The sequence below is a fragment of the Gorilla gorilla genome, chromosome X (assembly GCF_029281585.2).
Source record: "Gorilla gorilla gorilla isolate KB3781 chromosome X, NHGRI_mGorGor1-v2.1_pri, whole genome shotgun sequence".
Lineage (NCBI taxonomy): Eukaryota > Metazoa > Chordata > Mammalia > Primates > Hominidae > Gorilla > Gorilla gorilla.
The window spans coordinates 160,602,372-160,626,049 of record NC_073247.2 but is presented as its reverse complement, the minus strand read 5'-3'; the positions used below and the strand labels follow the sequence as shown (position 1 = coordinate 160,626,049).

Genomic DNA, 23,678 nt, shown 5'->3' with positions numbered 1-23,678 from the left:
ACATTGGGCTCTGTTCTCAGAGACACTTTCGTAGCCACATGAGTGATGCAGGACAAAACCAAAAAGGTAAAGCATCTGAAATTCCCTCCGAATATGACAGCTGGCTTCCTGCTGCAGAGACTGGAGAACAATGAGTTCCCCAATAGGAACAAACTATTCCCAGCTGAAAGCATCAGCTGGGGCATTCTTCAGGAGGCTTCCCACAGCTGGTCTGCATGCTGCTGCTCACCAGCAACTGCTGGCAGGCAGGCGAGCTTGAGCTTGCCACTGCAGCATCCTGTCAGGGGCCTGGACGTAGGCTTCCTTCACTTCCCCCTTCCCTCCTCAAAGTCTGATACAAATCAAAGAGCCAACAAAATTGAGGTCACTGGCAAAAGAGTTTGAAATTTTGAATGATTTTTATTAAACACCATTAGTCTACACTGCACAGTTAATGAAACAGCAAAGCTCCAATCTCTTAGAAGAATGATGACTGATCATGGATCTAAAAAGCAGTTCAGTGTCCCCTAACCCAATGTGAGCACTATGAATAATTCTTTAACATCTCATGTCAGACGCAAAAAGGGGCAAGAACTGCAATCTGGCTTTGTGGGGCTTCCCCACCCTCCACCCCCCCCCCCCCCCACCCCCTTTCCACCTTCCCCACAATGCAATTTTCTTTTAGCTGGTAGGTTACAGAGTAAAATGTGATGATTTTGGTAAAGAGGGCTTCTATATTTCTGAGGAGGAGGATGGAAAGAGAATTAATACTTTTTCCTTCACCAAAAATATCAGATGGTAGGATTAATGTCTGAGACCGGCCTATCTGATTAGTCTCCTGCCAGGGTAAATGCTGATTATGAATACACAGATGCCACTTCTGTTGTTGGAGTCTACTAACACTAAAGAGAAAATGAATTAGATTTTAATTATGAGAATAAGGCTGTGCGAGTGAAAATGAGAAACAACAACAACAATAACAACAACGATGAAGAATTTAGTCTGCCAGTCATGTAACAGAACACTGACAACTGGCTCAATAATTTTTCCCCACAGAATTAAATTTGGGGGCGCTGAATTGACCCATTCATTTGATACTGTGTAGCTGTATCATCTTGCCACACATTTTTCTCAATGGGGATAGTGATGCTTCTCTAAGCAAGCAGTTCATTGCTTTACTGAGTAGTCTTACCCAGTGATCCAGTTTGGTTCTCCCACCTGCCAACTCATGCAGGTGAATTTTATCATGTCTATTGAGAAGTATGTGAGGCTTCACCCTCACAACTCAACTGATTCTGCCTTCAAAAATATTTTCCAACCTCAAACTCCAACTTCAACCTCCAGGATGCCAATCTGCATGAAACAGAATCCAAATTAGATATCCTTGGGAAAGATATGCTAGAAGAGTATCTTTCCAATGCAGACAAAATCTAATGAATTTAGTGATGTAATGTCCAAATGAAAATTCATCCATTTGGAAACTCAACAAAACACATTTTTAGCCAATGGTTTCTAATTTTGCAACTTGCTTATTGCCTGAAGATTTTGATCTTTTCATTTCCTTACATGGAAAAAAAGGCATCCCGACCTTAAGTCTTTTAAAAGTAGTAGCAGCTAATCTGCTTTTCCAATTATGTCATCCAAATATAAAACTACTAGTATTTTCCCAATGAGATTATTAAGTAATTAACAGTCTACAGGCTGGCTAACAACATGCTTACAGCTAAATTCTACCCGGAGGACCACACTAGTAAACCCTTTTCAAAGTAATCCTACCTACCAAACTCAGACAGTTATATGACAAAACCACTAAAAATCCAAAGTTAATTAAAAATACAAAGCCAAGCCAACATCATAACACAAACTTGTCAAACTCTCTGTGGTTGGAGCTTGGGTGACAAGTGAAGGCGTAGTGGTGGCCCTACCTGGGTCAAGTTGCAGGGCTGAGATCATTTGGTCTACTTGCTCAGATGGAGCTTCCTTTTACTCTGCCCTCTATTCTAACCTCCACGTGCTTATTTAAGTATGTCTCACCAAGCCTCCATCAAGATCTAGAGGCACAATCTCTCACTGCCATCCACATGTCTCATATCCCTCCCACAAACTGGTATACTGAAGAGATTCATTTGACAGAATATCTCCATCCCTTAGTCCCTCAAAGAGCTGCACACCTACGACACGCATCACCATTTACACTGTGATGAACAGAGTAACTATAAAACAGCAACAATTCTTAATCATGAAACTGAAAGATGTCTTATCTCAAGGGATAGGAAGGTAATTCATCCTCCATGTTTAATTAGTTCCTAAGCTGCTTTATAAATGAGTCCACTACATAATCAAGTGGTGATCCAGAGCTCGATTGTCAGATTTGGTCACTGTGCTGCAGACTTGGCACATATTTTACACTCAGTCACCAGAGATGACAGAGAATCCTCTTGCCTCCCTGTTGTATGTAAGTAGATATAACAAGTCACTGAAACTAGAACTACAAGTCTTTCATCCATGAGGCAATATGCTTGTTTCTCTGGGAAACTGCCTCAACATTCTAATGTCTAGTTTCTGGATGTGGGATTTCAAGAAGAATCTACTCCTAAATCCATGATGGTCTAGGATTGTGGTTTAGGTTGAACTTACAAGTCAAGCCAGTGGGCTTCATTATATAGTAATAGCCAGGCACTCTACCTGGTAAACCATGATAAAGAAAGAACTTGAGTCACTGCAAAGTCATCAGCTTAATTTTTACATGTGACACCAACCTTGGGTGTTCAGAGTCTTTAATGTTATCATTTTCCTCTTTTAAGAGGCTCAGAAAAGATTCTTTCAGGTTTCATTTGTGTGTGTATGGATGCATAAGTGTTGTTGCTGAGACTGTAAACATAAAGCTCAACCACAGTGGGAGCATAAAAAGTGCTGGATTCAGCTGCAGGGATGCTCCCATCAGCCATATTAACAACATGGCTTCAGCCATTGGAGTACAACTTCCACAGCCTTATACAACAAAGGGTCTTAAACTCAAAGATGACCAGAGCACAGCTCAAGTCTGGCTGTTTTGCAACTGGGGAGATATCTAACCTTGACAATGAGAGTGCAGAGTCATCACCTGCTGTTTCTATCATGGACCTGCATGGCTTGCTTTAATAATCACACAAGTTTGCATCTTTCATGTGCATATCTATTATTTATCTGGTCATAACTCAGTGAACAGAATTTGATAACCCAGCATATTAAAGGCTACATGGAATTATATACCGGCAGGTAATTACCAGTAAGTAATGCATGGATAGTGTTTACCCCAAGTGTAAGAATCTTCTGGTGAGCTGGAACATCAAAAATGATATTTACATTGTGAGGTTTAGGGACATAAAATGAATGTAAAGGATCATAAGGGGGTAGTCACAACCAGTGAGAAATGTCTCCAAATTAGGTGAATGGTTCCCAATGTTTAGGGCTCTTTCAAAGCATCTCAAGGTGAAGCACTACCCCACGACTCATTTTAAAAAAATAAAAGTTAGCTACTATCTAGAGAGTTTGGAGTTTTCTTAGAAATTGTCATGGAAATGATTCACAATACTATGGACTTTAATAAAAGGAGTAATTGTAATTCAGTCAAAAGTTAATGAGCCAAACAAAGGAAAAGGAAACACAGATAAGAGAAAAAAGAAAGTAGAAAACAGAAAACCTATAAGAGAGAAAATGTGAATAATAATTGAGGAAGTCCAGATTTTCAAGCCACTAGGAAGAAAACTGTATATTATTACTTCTAGGTAGTGATAACTTGACTTTTGTTCCCATAGATTTGAGCAAAATACAATTTAAAAATCCTGCCAGTTATGGACCCACTTACCAACTGTGTAAATGTTGTTGTTGCAAAGGAGGCAGAGGTGTGAATTCCTTGTTGGACACTTTCCAGACCTCTCTTAACTCCCACTTGTAAGTCTAGAGTGTAGCATTTTGGCTACTAAGGCATGCATCAACCAAACTGTTCCTCAAAAGGACAGCTTTGCACACAGAGAACCCCAGGTGAGGATTTACACTTCAAATAATAGAGTTGAAAAACACAGATGCCAGCTGATGCCTAAAACTTGTCAACATAAATGTCACCCTTTCTTCTTATCATCATTAAAATTAACAAAATAGGGAATCAGGAAAGGGATGCTAACAAGAAAGTCCTCTGGTTGTGTGGCATAGCATCTTTTTAAGAGTAGCATTGCTATGCTCATTTATTTTCTTGATACTCTTGATTTTATGATGTTGCTACAACATCTAACCAGTGGGTTTTGACAATGAAAATTCTCACCTGAAGATTGAATCCGTGGGATACACAAAAGTTTGACAGATTCTGAAATATGTTCTTTTCTGGGTATAAGAGTAGAGTTTGGGGGATGGTCCCTTGTGTCTAAGTTCTCATGTATATGTAAGACCACTTGTTGCATTTCTCAGGAGCCTGTCTTTATCACAAGTGCTTCCCATTCTTTGTTTTGGGTAGTGTGGGCTTAAAACAATATTGTAGGGACTGTCATTCCATAAAGCACAAAAAGATGGTGGAATCTGAGAAATGCATATCAAATGCTAAAAAGAAAAAATGACTAAGTAATAAAACGTACACTGCCCTTAAGTTGTAGTGTCAACTTACAATGACTTCTGTTTTTTACAGATAACAAAAGAAGCATAAAAACAAACATAACCAAAGAGAACTTTCCCCAGTGAGTGAGTGGAGTTCCACCAGTGACCATCAGTGCGCTGGTAGAGGTAGAGTGATGGGTCGTGATGCTAGAGATCTGAGAACACCCGCTACAACAAGTGGGCATCGATGCGCAGCCAACACAGTCCTTGGCGAACGTAGCGGACAAGATTGGTCATGCTGCTGTGCTGGGTCAGAGGCCCCATCAGCGTGTCCAGATCACCAAAGAATTCTGAAAAGCAGAGCAGTTCTCAGTTAGGCCTTTATATGATATGAAAATATGCACCACATTGAGAAGCTGCTTTCACACACCACCACAACCACATGGACAATGGAAATGTGATGTGATTCATTTGTCCATTCATTCATTCAACAAACATTTATAGAGTGCCTACTAGGAGACCAAAACTCCACAAGTTTATCAAGCCCTATTATTTTAATCTTTAGTGAGCTCCAAAAACTCTGCAGTACATAATAAATTTATGTTTTCATAGATTATACATTTATATTTAGAAAAGGGTATTTCTACACAAAATTGTAGGGAGCCATGGTCTATCTAATGTCAAGCTGTTTGTCATTCAATGTGTTAATGAACTGAAAATATCCTCTTTTCCTTTTGTCTAAATGAACCGAGTTTACTGAGTTTTCTTGGCATGGTCTAGACAAGGCCCATGAATCTGGACATTAATAGTAGCTGTCAGCCTCCACAGCTAAATAAACATCTAGGAGGAATTTGATTCTGTAAGTCTTCTTACCAATTTCATTGGGGATGGAAAATGGCCTGCAAGTATCTGTCACTTAACAACTTTTCCAGCCCCTGACCTAGTACATTAATGGTAAGAATGCCCAGCTGATTTCCCCTTGGTTCACTTAGGGAAGGGGGCAGCCCTGAGGCTACACTACTAACTAGCGTGACTGGAGTTTTGGAATGTCTGCCTTAGGTGATAGAAGTACTATGTGGGAAAAACTATATGATCTCTAAAAACTAGCTAGATGTTCCCTTTTCATGTACGAATTCATTTGCCTGGCACTTAGTTATGAGAGAGCTCTCCGGCAAAGGAAGCAGCCTCAGCTATGTGCTGGCTGGCAGCAAGGAATCCGTGTCAGGGGGTGGGGTGAGGGGATAGGACTGGAGACTGCCCTAACGTGGGATGCTCTCCTGCCTTCTTGGAAGGTGATTTCCACGCATGGGTTACATGTGCTTGATTGCTCAGCAGATGGAATTTCATCAAACAATGCATTTACTCTTCATGTTATATATAATGTATGGGATCCTTCTCTAGGTGTCAACCTCATTTGATTATATGATACTTTTTAACCTGTACTATGCAATAAAATAATTTCTGCTGATAAAAGAGTAAATTATTTCTGGCATCTAAAATATTTTCCTATGTAATACAGTATTAAGGAAAACATTTAAGGACCTAGTCATTTTTGAATGAATGTGAGCCTCACATGAGCCAGGATGTTCCCTGGGTATTCTGTACAAAGCTCTCTGTGGCATTCTTAATTAGACACCATTTTAATAACTGCTCCAAATGAGCAGTATAAGCAGCTGGGCAGGTAAGCTTCTAGACCAAAGGCCAGAGGGCAGCATAAGTGCCATTGGCTCATTTCAGCACCAGAACCTTCTACAATAAGCCATCTGCAGCTGCATGGTGGGCAGTATGAAGCAGGAGTGGAGACCTTTCACTGGGAGAACCAACTTCACCCATCTCCACTGGGTAAAAAACGTGCAAATACGTGGTGGTCTCCCGTGAGATGCAGAGCTGCAACCAAAAGGGAAGCTCTTCAGTTCTCTCTTTTCTATGTAGACAAGGTAGATGTGAATAGAATCCCCAAAGCTAAGTAGATCAGAAATGACAAAGTATGAAACTCCAGGCTTTGAGCAGAAGATTTCACACTAGTCTTCTCCCCAGTCCGCTGAAAACCCCAATGACAGCATTAACAGGACACATTTTCTCTCTGCTGGTGGAGTGACGGAGTTGTTTTCATTCAAGATGACACAGGGAATTTAGCAACTCTTTGACACACTGTGCTAATGACAAGAGTAACACCATTTCACCCTAACATCAGCACAGCCATCACATTGCTCCTGGAAAGTTCTGAAGTTAATTTAGAAGGAAATACTTTAACAGATTTTGAAAATGGATGCAATGATAAAGGAAATCCATAAATATTGAACTGCCCTCCAGTTACTAATACAAAATAAGAGAGAAATAGCAGAGGCAGACATGCTAGGCAAATCTTAAGATGTGTCTATCTTCACTCGCAATTCTAGAACCCCTGGATTAGTCTGGTTGTATAGGCCAGTTGTCTCTGAGTTTCCAGAGGTGTAGAAAAGTAGACAATTTAATAATTATCCATTGCTCAGATAACTGGTTCGGGATCTCACCAAAGGTCTCTGAGGACCTGTCATTAATCTTGCTCTCTAGATGGGCAGTGTAGCCTATTGATTAAGAAATGAGACTCTGGAATCAGACACTTCTAGATTCCTGCTTCTAACAAGCAAGAGCTGTGATAACATGGGTGAGTTTCTTAATCTCATACAGCCTCAGTTTCCTCATGTATGAAATAAGGGCAAATGAGACAACAAATGATAAAGCAATAGTGCAGTTCCTGGCACACAGAAATTGCTGCACAAACCTGTGGAACCAATACATGCAGATATTCCCAGGAGTCAGTGTAAATTTATAGCTGCATTGAGGGGTGAGGTCTCAAATTATAGAATGTGCTTTGTGAGCCACAAAATCTTTGAGTTATATAGATACATAATATTATGGAGTAAGGAAAGATAATAAATCTTTGTAGAATTTCTACCTTGAACTCAGAATTTTATACTAGGTGCTTTACACCTATTATTTAATTCAACCCATCTCTATCATCCATCTGGGAAGTTTCACCATCATCATCACCGTTATGTCCATTATAGAGACAGAAGCTAGGAAGCAGCTCACAGATTTAATTAACTTGCCTAGGTTGCCCAGGTAATGCATGACCCAGGTAGGGTTCAAACTTAAATGATTGGGTTGCAAAATCTGCATCCTTCCTATTCCAATGAGATGGTTTCCCCCCACATGCTCAGCGATACAGTAGTAATGGGTAGCCCACATTTGTCCCCACCTTGACTGGTGTGGAGCAGTCTGTGACTGCTGGGCCAGAATCAGCCAAGTCAAATGAATGGCTGGGACAAATGTGCAGTTTAATTTTACTTCCCACCTTCATTAGGGTAGTGAGGCTTTGTTGTGATCCTCAATGACAGCTAAGGTCACAGATGTCAGCATGAGTCACCAAAGACCACGGATTCACTCTGGTAAAGCAGGGTCCTCTTTGCATTTGTTTTGTAGCAAAGTTCAAGTGTCATCATGAACAGCACCCTGATTCTTCATCCCAGCCATCGGTGTGTGAAAAGTACTAGCTGAACTTTGGCCCTTGCTTCCAAATGCAAGCTGCGTTATCGTGTACTCAACTGGAGCTAATAATTATATTGAAGGTTGAAGGCCTTAGTTCAACCTCACCTCTCAATAATAATAATAATAATAATAATAATAACAGGAGCCAACAGGATCATAATTAATTGTAAACCATTATTTTTGTCTTTGCCTCTGTTTCTCTGTGTTGATCTTTGTCAGTGAGTGAAATTCAAAACACATCACAGTTCAAATTAGTTTAAGCTTTAAAGGAGGACAAAATTCCCGGGCTTTTTTATGCTCTCAGGAATAATAGGTCACTGTGTCAGCCCTGAGCGAACTCTGTCTTCCCTTATCTAAGTCCTGGAAATCAGAGAGACAGAAAGATATAAGGCCACCAAGTACAACTCAAGTCCTTCAAAGTGAAGTTAACTCCATCATGGTCTGTGAGCTATATGGGTAGAACAGATGAGCATACCTTTGTTTTCTCTTGTCAGTTTGTCGGCCATATCCCAGTGTTCATAGCCCCGTAACACATTGCTAGTGATGTTGACGTGGCTGGCAGCCATGTGGTGAATGCGCTGGGGAATGGTGACTGGGCCATTGTTACAGTTCCCCATTGCGTTGATGGGGGAGACGTTGTTGAGAGACACTGGGGATGGAGTGTTCCTGGGGAATGGAAAGAGATAAGCTTTGTTAGGCTGGTAGAAAGAGTGACAGTGGGGTTCTAGGCCTCCCCCATCACGCTGGGATCTCATCAGAATGCCATTTGCTGGAGTGAAGTTTAGCATAGTGTACACATGTGAAGCCCCATCAGAGTGGAGCTTGTTCTGACATCCCACTGACTCTTCTCACAGTACAGCTACAGCTTTTGTCAATGCAATAGCTTTTGTCAACACAATAGCTTTTTCCAGAGGCTCTAGTGGATACAGAGATTATTACCACCCCATACCTGCCTCATCTGACCAAGCCGCCCAGAGCTACAGTGCCAGACTATAGAATGAGGCCCACTCTTCTTCTTTTCTAACATTAAACACCAAAGTCTCCACTGCCTTTGACCACCACCGAGGGCTCCATGCACACCACTGCTTTTGCCTTCAAATACCAGAGAGGGCTGGGTGGATATTTCTCTGGCATTAATTCTACCCACAAATATAGCTCTTCCTTTGAATACATATAACAAGTGTTGTGATGTTTCAGAGAAAGAAACAGCTCAGAGCTATGATGATTTCTCTACCTGCTGCCGGAACGGCTATCAGCAGTTAGAAAACACTTGATGTCCAATATTGGTCTATCATCAAAGTGTTTTGTGGAAACCACAATGTCAGTTTGCTCCAAATACAGTTACCACAATAAGCAAAGTGCAATTCTTACAGCCCCCCAAGGAGCAGTATTTGGGAAGCTGGGAAAAGTAGTATTCTCTCTCTTTAGGATTCTTTAAGACATGCTACAGAGATGGGCTGTTAATTGCTGACTATTTACCTGCATGCTGATTTATAAAAAGAAGTCTTCAGAGTTTCCACTTCAGAGAGTACCAGTGTTTAGACACACATTTTCATTATATTCTTTAATATTCGCAACAAGGAGTCACCTGCTGGCTGTATACAGCATGGGGGTCGTTTTTCTTCCAGGGCCCAGGGTTAGATCTGGCTACCTAAGGAACCTGAAGGCTTGCCCAGGAACAGTCACTAAAGCATGGGTGGCTTCCTGTGCACAGGAGCAAGGTCTGTGTGCCCCTCTGGTTCTCTATCCTCCTCCAGTCACACTTTGAACATCTGCCCAGGAAAACGCATCAATTTTTCAGGACAGAACATAATGAGTGAGTAAATGAAATGGAGGGAAGATGTCTTTAGGACTCCATGAGTCTGCATGTTTGAAAGAATCTCTTCATTATTCCTCTGAACACACCTTATCACACAATCAAGGAACTCTGTCTTCTGCCCCACCACCCCACCCCCTTACCAGTTGCTATTGTTGGCAACTCTAGTTTTCCAGTGTGGCTCCCAGAACAGATGTGCACCCTGACGGGCAGCACATACAGATGATTTGGGGAAACAGCAATTGTAACATACCAAAATGCTGAAATGCTGCTGACTAGATCTGGGAACAATTACAACTGCAATGCTCTTGAGACTCACACAGGCTGTGCCTACAGCTATAGGAGAGAGTTGGACCATTTCTGCAAACCGTCTATTTTCTGGTATGTTCTGGTCTGGTCTGAGGGAGCAAGTTCATCCTCACACTTGCTCTGTGCTTGTCTGGTGTGAATGGGTTCGAGAGTGTTTCTGCTAGGTTTATAATTTCTGAGCTACTTCGTTACTTCTTGATAGAAAGATTTATTCTTAAGGTAGGAGTGGGATGAGGAGATGTCCAAGCTAAGGGGTCTAGGCACAGAAGACAGTGAAATGACAAAAAGGCAGTGAAAGCTGGGTTTCTTTGTTGTGGTAGGTTGCAAAAGCTATTTCCTAGTCTTTTTCCCCAGTGTTAGTCATTAACTCTTAAATGTCAATTTATGGCAAGAAAGAAAGACTTTCTCATTTGTAATTCTTAGAGAAAATGACAAAGTTGTCATGTGCCACAAATGTTGAAAGAAGTTAGAAAGGCATGTGAGGTGTGCCTGTAGTTGCAGCTACTCGGGAGGCTGAAGCGAGAGGATCGCTTGAGCCCAGGAGACTGAGGCTGCAGTGAGCCATGATCGCACAACTGTGCTCCAGCCTGGGAGTCAGAGCAAGGCTGTATCATAAAAAAAAAAAAAAAAAAAAAAAAGGCCAGGCACAGGGGCTCATGCCTGTAATCCCAGTACTTTGGGAGGCCAAGGGGGTCGGATCACCTGAGGTCAGGAGTTCGAAAACCAGCCTGGCCAACATGGTGAAACCCCGTCTCTACTAAAAATACAAAAATTAGCTGGGCTTGGTGGCACACGCCTGTAGTCCCAGCTACTTGGGAGGCTGAAGCAGGAGAATCAGTTGATCTGAGGAGGCAGAGGTTGCAGTGAGCCAAGACACTGCACTCCAGCCTGGGTGACAGAGTGAGACTCCATCTCCCAAAAAAAAGACAGAAAAAAAGAAAACAAAAGGGAAAGAGAGACCGCATGGTGCAGGGAAAGAGGTGCTGGAATCCCAGGAGATGTGGACTCTAGCCCTGGCCCTGCCATAAAATTGCTGTGTGCCCCTGAGCATATCCCTTCTCCTTGCTCGGCCTTACTTTTCTTGACTGCAAGAAAAGGTTGGATTCAATGATTTCCAATCATGTCCAGGAGTCACAGGAGAAACCAAATCATCTCTCTTTACCACATACATCTTGAAAAGCCCTTTTTACTTTATTACACTGAAGTGTTATTGGGGACTTTTCTCCCTACTATTCTCTAATTTATTTATTTTAAATACTCAGTGGTGGAGGCAGGAAGAGCTAGGATAAGTGTCTGTTTTCAATTGTTACTGTTCTCACACCAGGCTCTAAGGTCTGACATATTCTGATGCATATGTCTGCACACTACCTTGTGCTTATTAAATGAAAACCTGCCTAAGAAGTTGTGACTGTGGCTAAGAGAGGGCTGATGCAGGGCCCACTCACTTCAGTGTGCTCTCCAACTCTGACTTAGCTCTCATCACTGCGTGGGGTTTCCCTTCCTGTTCTTTGTGTGTATCTGCTTGCAGATCTCACCCTTTTCTCCACATTTCCATGGCACATGCAAATGAGCATGCACACAGAAGCACATGCTTCCCACCACTTCCGCCACTACCACCCTGGTCCAACCCACCATCCTCTCACCTCTAAGCCACACCCTGCCATGCTGTTCCTTGAACTTGTCAGGCATGCTCCCTCCTGCTTCAGAGGCAGCTGCCATCCCTCTGCTTGGAAGAAACTCCTCCAGTATTGCCATGGCTTTCTCTACCATCATCCTTCTCTAAAATCCCTACTCAAGATTCAGCATGGTACCACTGCTCCCTCCCCCATCCTCAGCAGCCCTTTCTGCCTGCCTTCCTTGTTTCAGTTTTCTCCATGACACTTCCCACAACCTAGTATGCCACATGTTTGTTGTTATCTTTCTCCTTCAACAGAATGTGACCTTGATGAGGGCAGTTTTTTTTTTTTTTTTTTTTTTTTTGTCTATTTCACTCTGTGCCATACTTCAGTATCTAGAACAGTGTCTGGCGTATATGTTCTCAATGAACACCAGTTGAATAAATGAATGACTTGCTTCTATTCTTTGTTTAGTATCTACTACATATAAAGTGCTCTGGAAGGTAGAAGGAGAAGAGCATATATAGCATAAGGATAGGGGATATGTCTACAAAAGGCCTGGCAGAGTGTCTCACACAAGGTAGGCACTCAATAAATATTTGGGGAATGATAGGATGGATGGCTACTTATTGCAAAAGAGCAAAGAGTATAATAGAGGAGCAAAATACATTCTTTTCTGGCAATCTGGAGTAAGTGCCAAAACTGTGGTGCTAACCAAGTGCTGTGGGAATTCTAGAGGTAGGATCATTATCTTTTCTAACTTAAATAGGTAACAATTACAACAGTAATCATGGCAACAGTAGCTGCAGCAGCCATCATTTGTTGCACAGTCTCTATGTGCCAAGCATAGTTCAGGGCTTCACCAATATTCTGTCCAAGCCTCACCATAACTCTGTAGGGAAAGTTCTGCTGCCACTGTTTCTGGCCTCAGAGAAGTTCAGCTCCGTCCTGAGGGCCACAGAGCCCAGAGAGCCAAAAAGCCAGGATCTAACAGCAGGTCCATTTTCCTCCAAAGCCCATTCTCTTCATTCTCCTTCCATTCCACCATGTCACCTCAAAGTCCTGCCATCCATGTTTGCCCAGCTTCTTTCTTTTTATTATCTCTCTGTGACATTCGAAATTGTTGCTCAGCCTTTTTAAACTCTCCACAATGTGGATTCCAGAACCCTGTGTCAAGAGTCAGCAAATCTGGCCCATCTTGTGTTTTTGTATGGCCTGTAAGCTCTGAATAGTTTGCGAAAGATGAACATTTGCAATCGATTTGTTGAGAGGGAACACTAACTTTGAACCCCAATTAAGCAAAATGTTATGAAAAAGATTTACATTCTTCTCACCAATAGACTTGTATTTCAAAAATTATACGTAATTGTTATTATATTTTGAATCTTGTCAGTAAAAATTTTGTGAAAATTTGTTTTCTCTCATATTTTTCTACATAGTAGCCTTGGTTTCACCTCTTAGCACAAAGCCCAAAATATATAGTGTCTGGTGCTTTAAATAAAAAGTTTCCTGGCCCCTGCTGTAAACTCAGCAGATTTTTCTGCTTCTCCTTCCAATTGCTTCTTTGCACTTTCTTTCTCCAGCTTCCATGGAAGCAGTTCCTGAATGTCTGTTCTTAACCCTGTGCTCATCTCTCCATATAATTTCCTGCAGAGCCCTTAACCACCTCTGGGCAGCTGACTTCCCCAATTGCTAGCCAGCCTAGGAGGGTTTTGAAGTCAGAGGGTGCTGCTCCTGGAAGGTGCTGTGAGAGCCCTCCATGGGGGACACCACCCTCATTCACAGAGAAACAAGGCCATAATCTTGCTTGCAGACAAGAAGCCCTTCCTGGTCAGGCAGGGAGGCCCAAGCTCCTTCTCCTAGGCTTCCACAGCACCTTGTTCATACCTGTCACCTCCTTCCACTGGACTGTGTGCTTCTGGAGTGCAGGGACCATATCAAATTCAGCTTTCTGTCCCCAGCCCATCGTGCTGCAGATGCACGCAAAGCATTTGCTGAATGAACGAGACATAACCCCTGAGTGACTGTTTTGAGTTGCCTCAGTCAAAAGCTCTGTGGCCTACCAAAGGGAATGTGCTTTCTTCATGCAAAATCTGCTTAAAAATCATTTCAGGAGGCTTTTCATGCAACTTCCCAAGCTTAGGTTGTGTTTGAGTTCTTTCGTTTCAGGATTTTTTTTAAAAAAATGCTTTTTTCCCCAGTGATTCTTTAATAGCTGCTTACCTGCCCTTGCCCTTACTTTACTCTGTGCTCAGAGAAAACAGAGCTGGGCCTTTCTCCGGTCATTTTTATTTTCTGAACTTATTTTTTCTCTTAAGAGAGAAGCACTCTTTCCCTTTTGTTCGTCAATGTAAGAGTAAGACCTAATTCAACATTTTAAACAGTGCTTCCTTTCAGTGAAGTAATTGAGTTAATGTGTAGTTTTCAATGGATCTGTTCCCTCACACTGAATGTCTTTATGATTTCAAAGTAGAGTTCATTGTCCCGTTGCTTTTGGAGTACGTTTTCTAGATATTTATAAAGTGGCAGTAGAGACTGTTTTATTCTTGAAGAAATTATTTTGATCAGAGGTGCAGGAATTTTGAAATGATGAAAAACTGAAAAAGCAGCTTGGAGTTATAAAGCGGTCTATGTCCACAGTCATCTAGTTTCCCTTCCCATCACTGAGGGGTGTGGGCTTGGGCTGGTGAGGGGTATTTGGGAATCAGAGGAGAAACTGATGCTCAGGCAAGTTAGCTAACTTCACAGCTGACACAGAACTGGGATTCAAACTCACTCTCTATAAGAGACATCTCTTCAGTGGGACTTCGAGGGCATTGGGTCCAACCCCTTCATTTTAGCGATAAAGAACAAGCTCAGATAGAGGAAGGGGGCCTCTTAGCTTACCCTGTAAGCCAAGGGCAGCTTCAGCACCAGGTCAACGGTTTTTGGGCCCCTACTCCACTGCTATTAAGACTGAGCTGTCCCAGGCAGATAGAACTCTAAATAAGGCCTCAGGCGCAGGTGAGTTCCCTGAGCCTCCAATCAGCATTATAGTGGATGCTTTTCTATCTTAGGCTAGGGCATTTTAGTATTAATATAAACATTATCATGAAGGCTTGGATAATTGGCTGAGCAAGTGCCTTCACATTTTCAGCACTATTATGCCTTTGGTTTTATTAAACAGCACTTACCATATATCAATGAATATTTCATTGGTCTTTCATTATTGAGTGAATCATTGAAAAATCACTGCAGTGGAGTTAACTTTGTCCTGCCTCCCTAAAATGGCATGGTGCTTGCCATCTTATTAGCAGATATTTTTATGGCTATAATTTGGCTTAAAGATCAAATAGTTAAATAACTCTGAACCACATCTTTTTAAACTTTTCTGTCTTGCCATTAGCCGAAGCCTGGCTGGAATTTTGTATGCACAAAAATGACTGTAGTTCTAGAATTGACCTTCACTCCTGACTTGTCAATGCAAAATATTTGGGGTCTATTGAATCACTCATCTTCACGAAAAAGCAATTTTCATAAAATACTTACTTTCCATTGCCTACCCATGGAGAGGGTATCTGTGCGACTTTTGAAGCATTTTGCTAAAAGAGAGAGAGAAGAGAAAGGGAAATAAGGACATCTATTTTGTGTTTTATTAATTCAGAAACAGATGGAAGTGTGATTTAGAGTACATTAATATTGATTGCAGCATTTCGGGATGCAGAGCTGGGATGTATGTGCACGTCAGCACACCACGACGCACACTCGATGAAAATAGCTGGTTAGGATAATTAGTGGGCTCCAATCAGGACCATGAAAGTCACTTGATGAAAGATCTTATATACTAAAAGGCCCAGTGAAATCAGACTCGGTTCTCCAAGAAGTGGTTTAATTATCCTCATCTGAAATTTATTCTGCAAAACAAGCTCTTCAGAGTGCAAGTAAGCTTTTCACCTTTAGCTCCAGTTGCAAACTTTTTCCCTGGGATGCAGAGTGAGCTGTCATTTCTAATAATCCAAGAATGTGTCAGAGCCAAGCAGCATTTTCATTTGTTTGTTTGTTTTCAGGAATCACCTTGATTTGCTACATTTACATGCAAACCCTCATGGCTAAAGAGCTTCCCTATTTAACAAGGTGACTGGTCCAGGGCTGCATTGCAATCAAATACTAAATATGCCTTTGTTCCTCTGATGGAAGTGGGCTGGTTTAAAGGATGGGCTTCCTTGTATTTTCAAGACCACACACTTGTGGATCAGAGGGAAAACTGACATTCAGCATTACCACTACAGGACAGGTATCAGGCTCATTGTAATGGCCTAGCCAGGTGGAAGGTCAAGCAGCACAGATGGCCACAACTCACACTCATGGCACTGTGCCTGACTCAGACCTGCTCTCGGAAGTTACATCCCCAATGATGCTCATCTTCTGCCTCTTTGCTGCTAGCCCAGCCCCCTTTGCAAAAGGAGGGTCAGGGAAAGAGTCAGCATTTTCGGGAGTCCAGTGAGAACGGAATACTTCTCTGGAGCTTTGTAGACCCACACCTAAGGTGCATTCTGCAGACTCCAGTTTTTAATCTCAAGAAGGCTCAACATACTCCTGGATGAATGAATTATTTAGTATTTGTTTGGAGTTTTACAATACCCTGTAAACTATAGAGGGTAGGCCAAAGAGGGCAAATATTACATCAGTGGGTCTCAAAGTGTGATCACAAGAACAGCAGCAGAAGCATCACCAGGGAACTTATTAGCAATACAAATTCTTGGGCCATGCCTCAGACCTACAGAATCAAATATCTGGGGGCTGGGGCACGGCATTCTTGTTTCACAAGCCCTCTGGGGGATTCTGATGCCCACTGAAGTTCAGTAAAGAAGTTTCTAAAGCAGAAGTTAAGAGTGTAGGCATATGAAGAGAAGAGGGCCTGTTGTATATGACTCCCTTTTACCCACATCAATACTAGCCTTATGGCATTATGGCCACACCACATAATAGCTGGGGAACATGCTCTTTTTCCCAACTGTGCCACAGTGTCTTCATAAAGCTGTGCACTTCCACTCACTGCATGTTTCACATAAGGCCATAATTTCGCTCATTTCAAACAATTACTTTGGTATGATTTAGCCAAGAGGTCTCACGCACTTGGCAAAAAAGAAAAAAAATCATGTCCTTTTCTTTTTAGACCTGCCCAACAGAAGGAGCATTGAGTCTCCCCAACTCTAAATCATGACTGTTGTTGGAGGGTACAGTGACCAGGCCTAGTATGAAGTTGCTGTTTGCAATTTTTACCTGGGCTCATTCTCAAATTTTGGCATTGCATTTTGAGATTGCCTATATTTTTTGTGCTTACAAGTTAAAAGCCCCAGCTCCCTACGATATGGCTTTGTTTATTTGTTTTGGTAACCAAAGCAATCAGTTGTTTTTAATTACAACTACTGCAGTCCAAGACTCCCCATGGACAAAGGCCTTCCAGGGTTGTGGACGTGCACATAGAGCCAGGGTGGCCACAGTGACTTCTCTCACTTCTGAGAGATTCCTGGGCTGACCTATCATTTAACAAAAGACTGGCCATACCTATAGCCACAAGCTGTGCCCACCTCACAGAGCAGCAAAAAGGTGACATACTCCTCACTGCAACCAGGAGACTGCCAAGGGTCATTTGGTGAGTCTGGAAAAAAGTCAGGGGATTGCACCATCATGCCTTCTCTCCCTGGAACCAAATCAGACATAAACTCCTTGCTGAGCCCTTAAGGAGGGGTAGGACGGCCATGGCCAGTAGGGAGGAGAGAGGTTAAGCCTTTGGCAGCATTTGACATGCGATAACCTGCATGTCGTGTCTTATTAGTGATTTTATCATCCTATAAATTATACAAAATAAGCATTACCTTAAAATATTCCATCAGTGATCTGGAGTACTTCATAGCATGGTCCTTCTTCAGCTTAAACATTCTCAAATAGAGGAGTGATAAACATCGGTAGCTGTGGTGATGAGGAAAGGCTTCTGTTAATGCCAGTGCTTAGTGAAACTTTATAAACTGTTAAGAAGACTGCTGATTCACAATTTGCAGTTACTTTCCTATGGTTAGATTGAGAAACATAAGTAAATAAAGAAATTCTAAAGAGGGAAGGGGCAAGCGTTAAAATCCCATTTTGATAAGGGTATAAATTAGGAGAGTAAATGTTTAGTCAGTGACTGAAGAAATCCATTAGTTATCCTTTAATAGTTTAATGGAAAACAAGAGTAATGATCTGGGGTAAGCAGCTTAAGTTGATCTAGAGTTTTCAAATCCTTCTATGACATTTCAGCAATTTCCTTGTGGCCTCCATGGGACTCACCATAGTACTGCTAGCTTTTTGTCCCCATCCGAAGCCAAGGGACTTGCAAAGTTCTTCAGCCTCATTGCATACCTTTGAAGAGAAAAGAAAAGCTAAAGTGGAATCTGTATTACCCTTCAGAAATGCCTAAAGTCACTGGTATTCTGATGGTCTGAATGAGTTATTCCCACATTTGCTCTGGGCAAGAGGACTGACTGGTGCATGTGGGCAAAAGCATGCTTCCTCGAAAACATACACAAAATGAGGATAAAAATGTCATAAGAGGACTCATGTGAAATACAGAGTTGAACTCTGGAGAAAGCAGTGAAATCATGAGCCTTAGGACAATGCTGTGGAATTACCGTGAGTTTGTGTGTGTGTGTGTGTGTGTGTGTGTGTGTGTGTGTCTCAATGCTGGTAAAATACTGTTTCTAGGAACACTGTAGCTAAATACTATGACTGGTTTTCAATGAGACGTGGACAAGAATGTCAGTTTCAGTTCAGTTTATGACAGATTAGGTAAATAATATATAACTATGTCTGACATGAGCATAGGGAGACCTCAATCACACAGTTAAAAGGTCTTTTCTAATGGCTCAGGTTTTGAATATATTCCTATTGAAAGTGGTTTTGTTTTTTTTTTTTTAAAGGAAGGTCGATTTCACAGCATTTTAAGGTCTAAGCACCCTTAATTTATGATGCTTGTATATTTTGTCTTTCTATTCTCCTTAATTGTTACTGTTCTGCACTGGGGTGATAAAAGGTTGAGTAGTTCCCATTTTTTTTCTTCTAGCCAAGTACATTCCATTCAGGGCATTTAGACTCTTGAAAATCAATTCATTGCATAAAATCATTGTCTGAGCTTTAATGCAATTTCACAGGTACTTGTAGTAGAATAAGTAATGGAGTTCAGTGTGGCAGAAGGAAGTTGAAAGTTCTCATTTATAAGACGGCGACAGAAAGCCTGCAGGGCCACTGAGCTGGCATGCCTGACTCCTCGCTTTCAGCAACCTTCCCCCGCAGAACACTGGGGAGCCCAGGCTCACCCCCTGAGACTCAGCCTCCTCAGCATTCTAGCCGCCTTGCTCTCCTGGTTATTGCTCTAGTTCTGTTGAGTGAACATTTTCCAGGAAAGGCACTTGTACATTTAATGTGGGTCCCTTCTTTTGTTGCAATATTAAGCAAAGGACTTTTTATTATGTAATAAATCTAGCTTTCTTTGACAGTTGGATCACTGAAATGTCAAGTCATTGTGATGCCCCACTTGTTTTCACAAATACATTTCTATTGCAGATTCCCAGAGCTCAGAGCAACTATAATTACTTGAATGAAGAAAATGGGGCTCTCTCTCTGTAGCCAGCATACTGTCGGGGAGACAGTAATACAAATTTCTTCAACATGATATTGCACTACTAAAAACTATGTTCACATTACACTCACCCTCTAATTGCAACCACATTTGAAGTGACTTGATAGTGGAGTTTCAATTGTTTAAATGGACCAGAAGACCTAGTTGCTTTAACTCATTTTATTCCCAACTGAAATTCCTCTCATTAAAAAAATATTATACACACATGTAATTTACAGAAAGTATAAAAAAAGTAAAACATAGAGAAGACATAAATGGGTACATGCAAAAATGGTGAAGTTGGAAACAAAACAAAACTGGTGAAATCTGAATGAAGTCTTTGGAGTGTTTCAATGTCAATGTTCAGGCTGTGATACTGTAATATAGTTAAGCAAGATGTTCCCATTGGGGGAGACTGGGTGAAGAATACACAGGAACTCTCTGTATTAGTTCTTACAACTGCATGTGCAACTACAATTACCTCAGAATAAAGTTTAAAAACACTGACTTTAAAGTGAATGCTCGTAAATTCTCCATTGACTTTCAGATTTCATTGAAATAAACTTCTATGGGAAGTAAAATAGCATATAATAAAACATAAATCATGTTTTTTCCCTAAATAACTTTTTTGTGAATAATTAAAAGAAAATTACTTAATGATTCACGTTGCACTTTTACCATAAAATGAAATTTGTATTTTACTTTCATATTTTTAAGACAGCATGTGTCTTCTTAAAAGAAAATAAGAAAGAAGAATATGCAGAGAGGGAAAACACCCATAATCTCACTCACTTATTACAGCTATGATTTCATTTCCCTTCCAGTTTGGTTCAGATGCATATACAAACTTTTCATGATCATAATTGTAGTGTGCATGTTATTCTGCAGCTCGATTTTATTTTAACATCATATAATAAATATATTTAGTGCGTCTGCATAGTCTCTGTCATTGTTGTATTTCAATCACTGCAAAGTATTCTGTTGAGTGTCCTACTGTGTAATTACTGTTCTATTATTATTTGGTGTGCTTCCAATTGTGTGCTATTACATATAATGTCAAATTGAACATCATACCGATTACTTGTTCTAGTCTTTACAATTGTTTTCTTCAGGAGAGAAAACTCAGATTTCCACAGTTAAAGTACTGGATCAAAAGATATGAATACTCATTTGTATGGCTTTCCCTACACAATGCCAAATTGCCCTCAATTTACAATAATCAATTTCCATTCCCATCAGCTGCATAGGAGAGGTCTAGTTCACTGCTAGGCCTTTTTTTTGCTGTAGTTTTTAGTGCTAGATATTATCATTGTTACGTTTTCTTGTTAATTTAAAAAGTGCCTTGTTTTAATTTGCATTTTTGAATGAATAGAGAGCATGAATTGTCCCTGTGTTTGTTCACTAATGTTTCCCTTCAGTTTTGAATCCTTATGATTTTTGCCAGTATGTTCATCTTGTGTATCTTTGAAAATCACAGGTAGTTTGACTAGACACTGGGCAATCAATTTCTCCTTGAAAGCTACAGAATGGTGGTGGTGCTTTTCACAGTATATAAAATAAGTCAAGGAGAAATACTTGACACTTTTCTCAGTGCCTACATTTCAGGGCAGTGCAAAGAGAAAGATGGCTGATTGGCTCAGCAGGCAAGGCTAGAGCTGCCCTTATAATCACCCTACTTTTGTGGCTCTAACTAAACTTCTGATTCTATGTGAGCAGAGTTGCTTTAAAAAAAATAGTTCTTTTTATCTTTTGGAATGTGTCACTGGGAAAATATGCACACTAAATCTGTCCAGTGTTTGTCTGAAGATTTAGGTACAAATATCCTCGGATTTGTAACAGTTAATGCAGGTACAAGCAAGATAGTATAAACCAGTCCTGGCATTATTGATTAATCAAGCCAGATGGGACTGGACATAAGGACTTTTCAGGTAAAAAACTGCTTACTCAATCAATCAAAAGTGATTATTTAGTCCATCTAGTGAACGATGGTGCTTATCCACTATTCAGGGGTGGATTAAATTATTGTACAAATATCTGCAAATCACTGGATAACACCGGAATGGATTATTTCTTCTTCTACCTCTTCTTCCTCTTCTTCTATGAATTTTTTGATAACACAGAATTTCTACACCACCAGGACCAACAGCCAGAAAATTTCATTTAAAATGTAAATGAAACCAATAATGTGTGCAGTTAATATCCCCTCTCTTATTCTCATCCTCTCATCTGTACCGCCAGCCCCTACTACCACCTCATCTATTTCCCTAATTCCAGATGCATGGAAAGTCTACTCCACACCTGCAGCCTTAAACACCAACTCTGAGTTGGAACAGTGCCCCTCCCTTTTTAATAACCAAGATAAAAATTCTTAGAAAACATGGTTTGTAATAGAAATCCTGAGACCACCATTTTTTTGAATTATAAAACTGCACCTTTGAAAAGACAAGTCAATGCTAAACGGTAAAATGATTATACTTATTTCTACCCACTACATTTCCATTTTAATGTTACGAATATTGAAAATTATAACACTCACATTGTAACTTCTGGAGGGGATAATTTATAAAGTCAGCATCCATCAATTATAAATTTTCCATGATATTAATAAAATGGCAAGAACTAATTATGATGACTTCTAAGAGGATGGCTTGGACAAATTATTAATAAGTGGAAATGATACATTTTTTAAAACATAGCTTCTAATTCTAGCTGAAATGAGTGTAGGAAGATGATTGCAGAAAGGCCATTCACCTGAGGAGCTCCACAGTCTCAGAGTACATGGTGTATGGGGACTTTGCTTCCAGAGGGTCGCGTTCCATGGCATTGCCACATTCAGTGAAGGAGAGGGCGGCATCAGCATAATTCACAGCTTTGCCAAATTTCTCGAACTGAAACAGGAAGATGACTCGTCAGGATAATACTCTCTGTTTTCTCCTTCATATAAAAGAGGGGTTTGAAACTGGGGGGTAGTTTTGCCCCCTTCCCACAGGGAACATTTGGCAATGTCTGGAGACACTTTCAGTTGTCACCCCTGGGGAGAGGGGGCATCTGGTGAACAGAGGCCAGAAATGCTTATAAACTTCTGCAGTGCCCAAAATAGCTCCCACAATAGAGAATGAGCTGGCCCAAAATGTCAGCAGTGCCCAGGCTAAGAAACCCTGATACAGAAGACAATGTATGAATTGGTCTTAACAATGAAGTTACCGGCTTAAGGTTCTATCATCATGACACCAAGGCTAGTTGAGAAGAGAAAAATGCAGGCAGGGTATCATATGTGGTTTGTGGCATTGTTGTTGCTGTTATTGCTATCTTTTTGGTGGACCTGAATCCAAATCATTGCCTCAACTAGTTTCTATTCATGAAATTTACTAAACTATCTGCTCATTGTAGTGTCCTATAGACAGTACTTGCAACTAAGGGCTGCTTTTTAGAAGTCTCATGGACACTGAACACATACATTTTTGCTTTAGAACTCTTTGTGAGCACATCAATTTCACACTCAGAAGATTAACAAATTGATGCTATTGTCATGAAAGATGAGAAGCTGTAGTATGACTGTTGACAATAATCCCATCACTTTCATTGTAAATGATAGTTTGAAATAGTGTGTCAAAAAGCCAAAAAATATAGTACTACTAAATATTTTAGTTTGGTAAAATTTTATTGCAAAGGTTTTAGCCCTGATAATGGTCATGATTAAACTGACTTAGACATACTGATTTCTTTTTTATGTGTAATGAATATTATATATGACACTTTTATAGTGAGTATTTTATAACAGGATTTAACATTTTCAATTTTTGATAGCAGGATGTAAGAATTCCACTAATATGGTATTTTATGTAAAAGAAGGAATATAATGCAGATTTAGCTGTTTTAATTTTCTTGTATACCTTTTATCAAAATATTTTCTATGCAACTGTGAAAGTTTCAATTCTCGAAATGGCAGAGTAGCTGTCTCTAGCAAAGGGTTAAGTACAACTATAAAATGATTAGTTAGAGGCCCTGCAGAATCTTTTATTGTAAATGACTTTTTACAATAAATGTTCTCCAGCTTTTATGAGCTGCAGGAATTCTGTGGTTTTCTTTCTGTAAGCTACTGTGGAGAAATATCGGTTTCAATCAAATTCAAGCGGATTTTGTGAAAACCTGTGTACATATATGCAAACTAGGTACTTTCTCTTTTGCCTTACGAGACAATTTCCTTAGGTCATCTGGCTCCACT

At 40.7% G+C, this 23,678-nt stretch overlaps 1 protein-coding gene across 10 annotated transcripts in view; it reads right to left on the bottom strand.

The window, feature by feature from the left end:
* Positions 1 to 379: 379 nt before the first annotated feature.
* The window catches only part of AFF2 (ALF transcription elongation factor 2), a 489,532-nt gene continuing 466,233 nt past the window's right edge, over positions 380 to 23,678 (bottom strand). For all 10 annotated transcript variants that reach the window (XM_055375542.2, XM_055375547.2, XM_004064980.5 and 7 more), the window contains 6 exons: positions 22,205 to 22,341; positions 18,127 to 18,198; positions 17,676 to 17,769; positions 15,346 to 15,398; positions 8,552 to 8,742; positions 380 to 4,895 (listed from right to left, as the gene is read on the bottom strand). In XM_055375542.2, the coding sequence (XP_055231517.1) occupies positions 4,774 to 4,895; positions 8,552 to 8,742; positions 15,346 to 15,398; positions 17,676 to 17,769; positions 18,127 to 18,198; positions 22,205 to 22,341 (669 nt within the window). In that variant the 3' untranslated portion in view covers positions 380 to 4,773. The remainder of the gene's footprint in view (positions 4,896 to 8,551; positions 8,743 to 15,345; positions 15,399 to 17,675; positions 17,770 to 18,126; positions 18,199 to 22,204; positions 22,342 to 23,678) is intronic.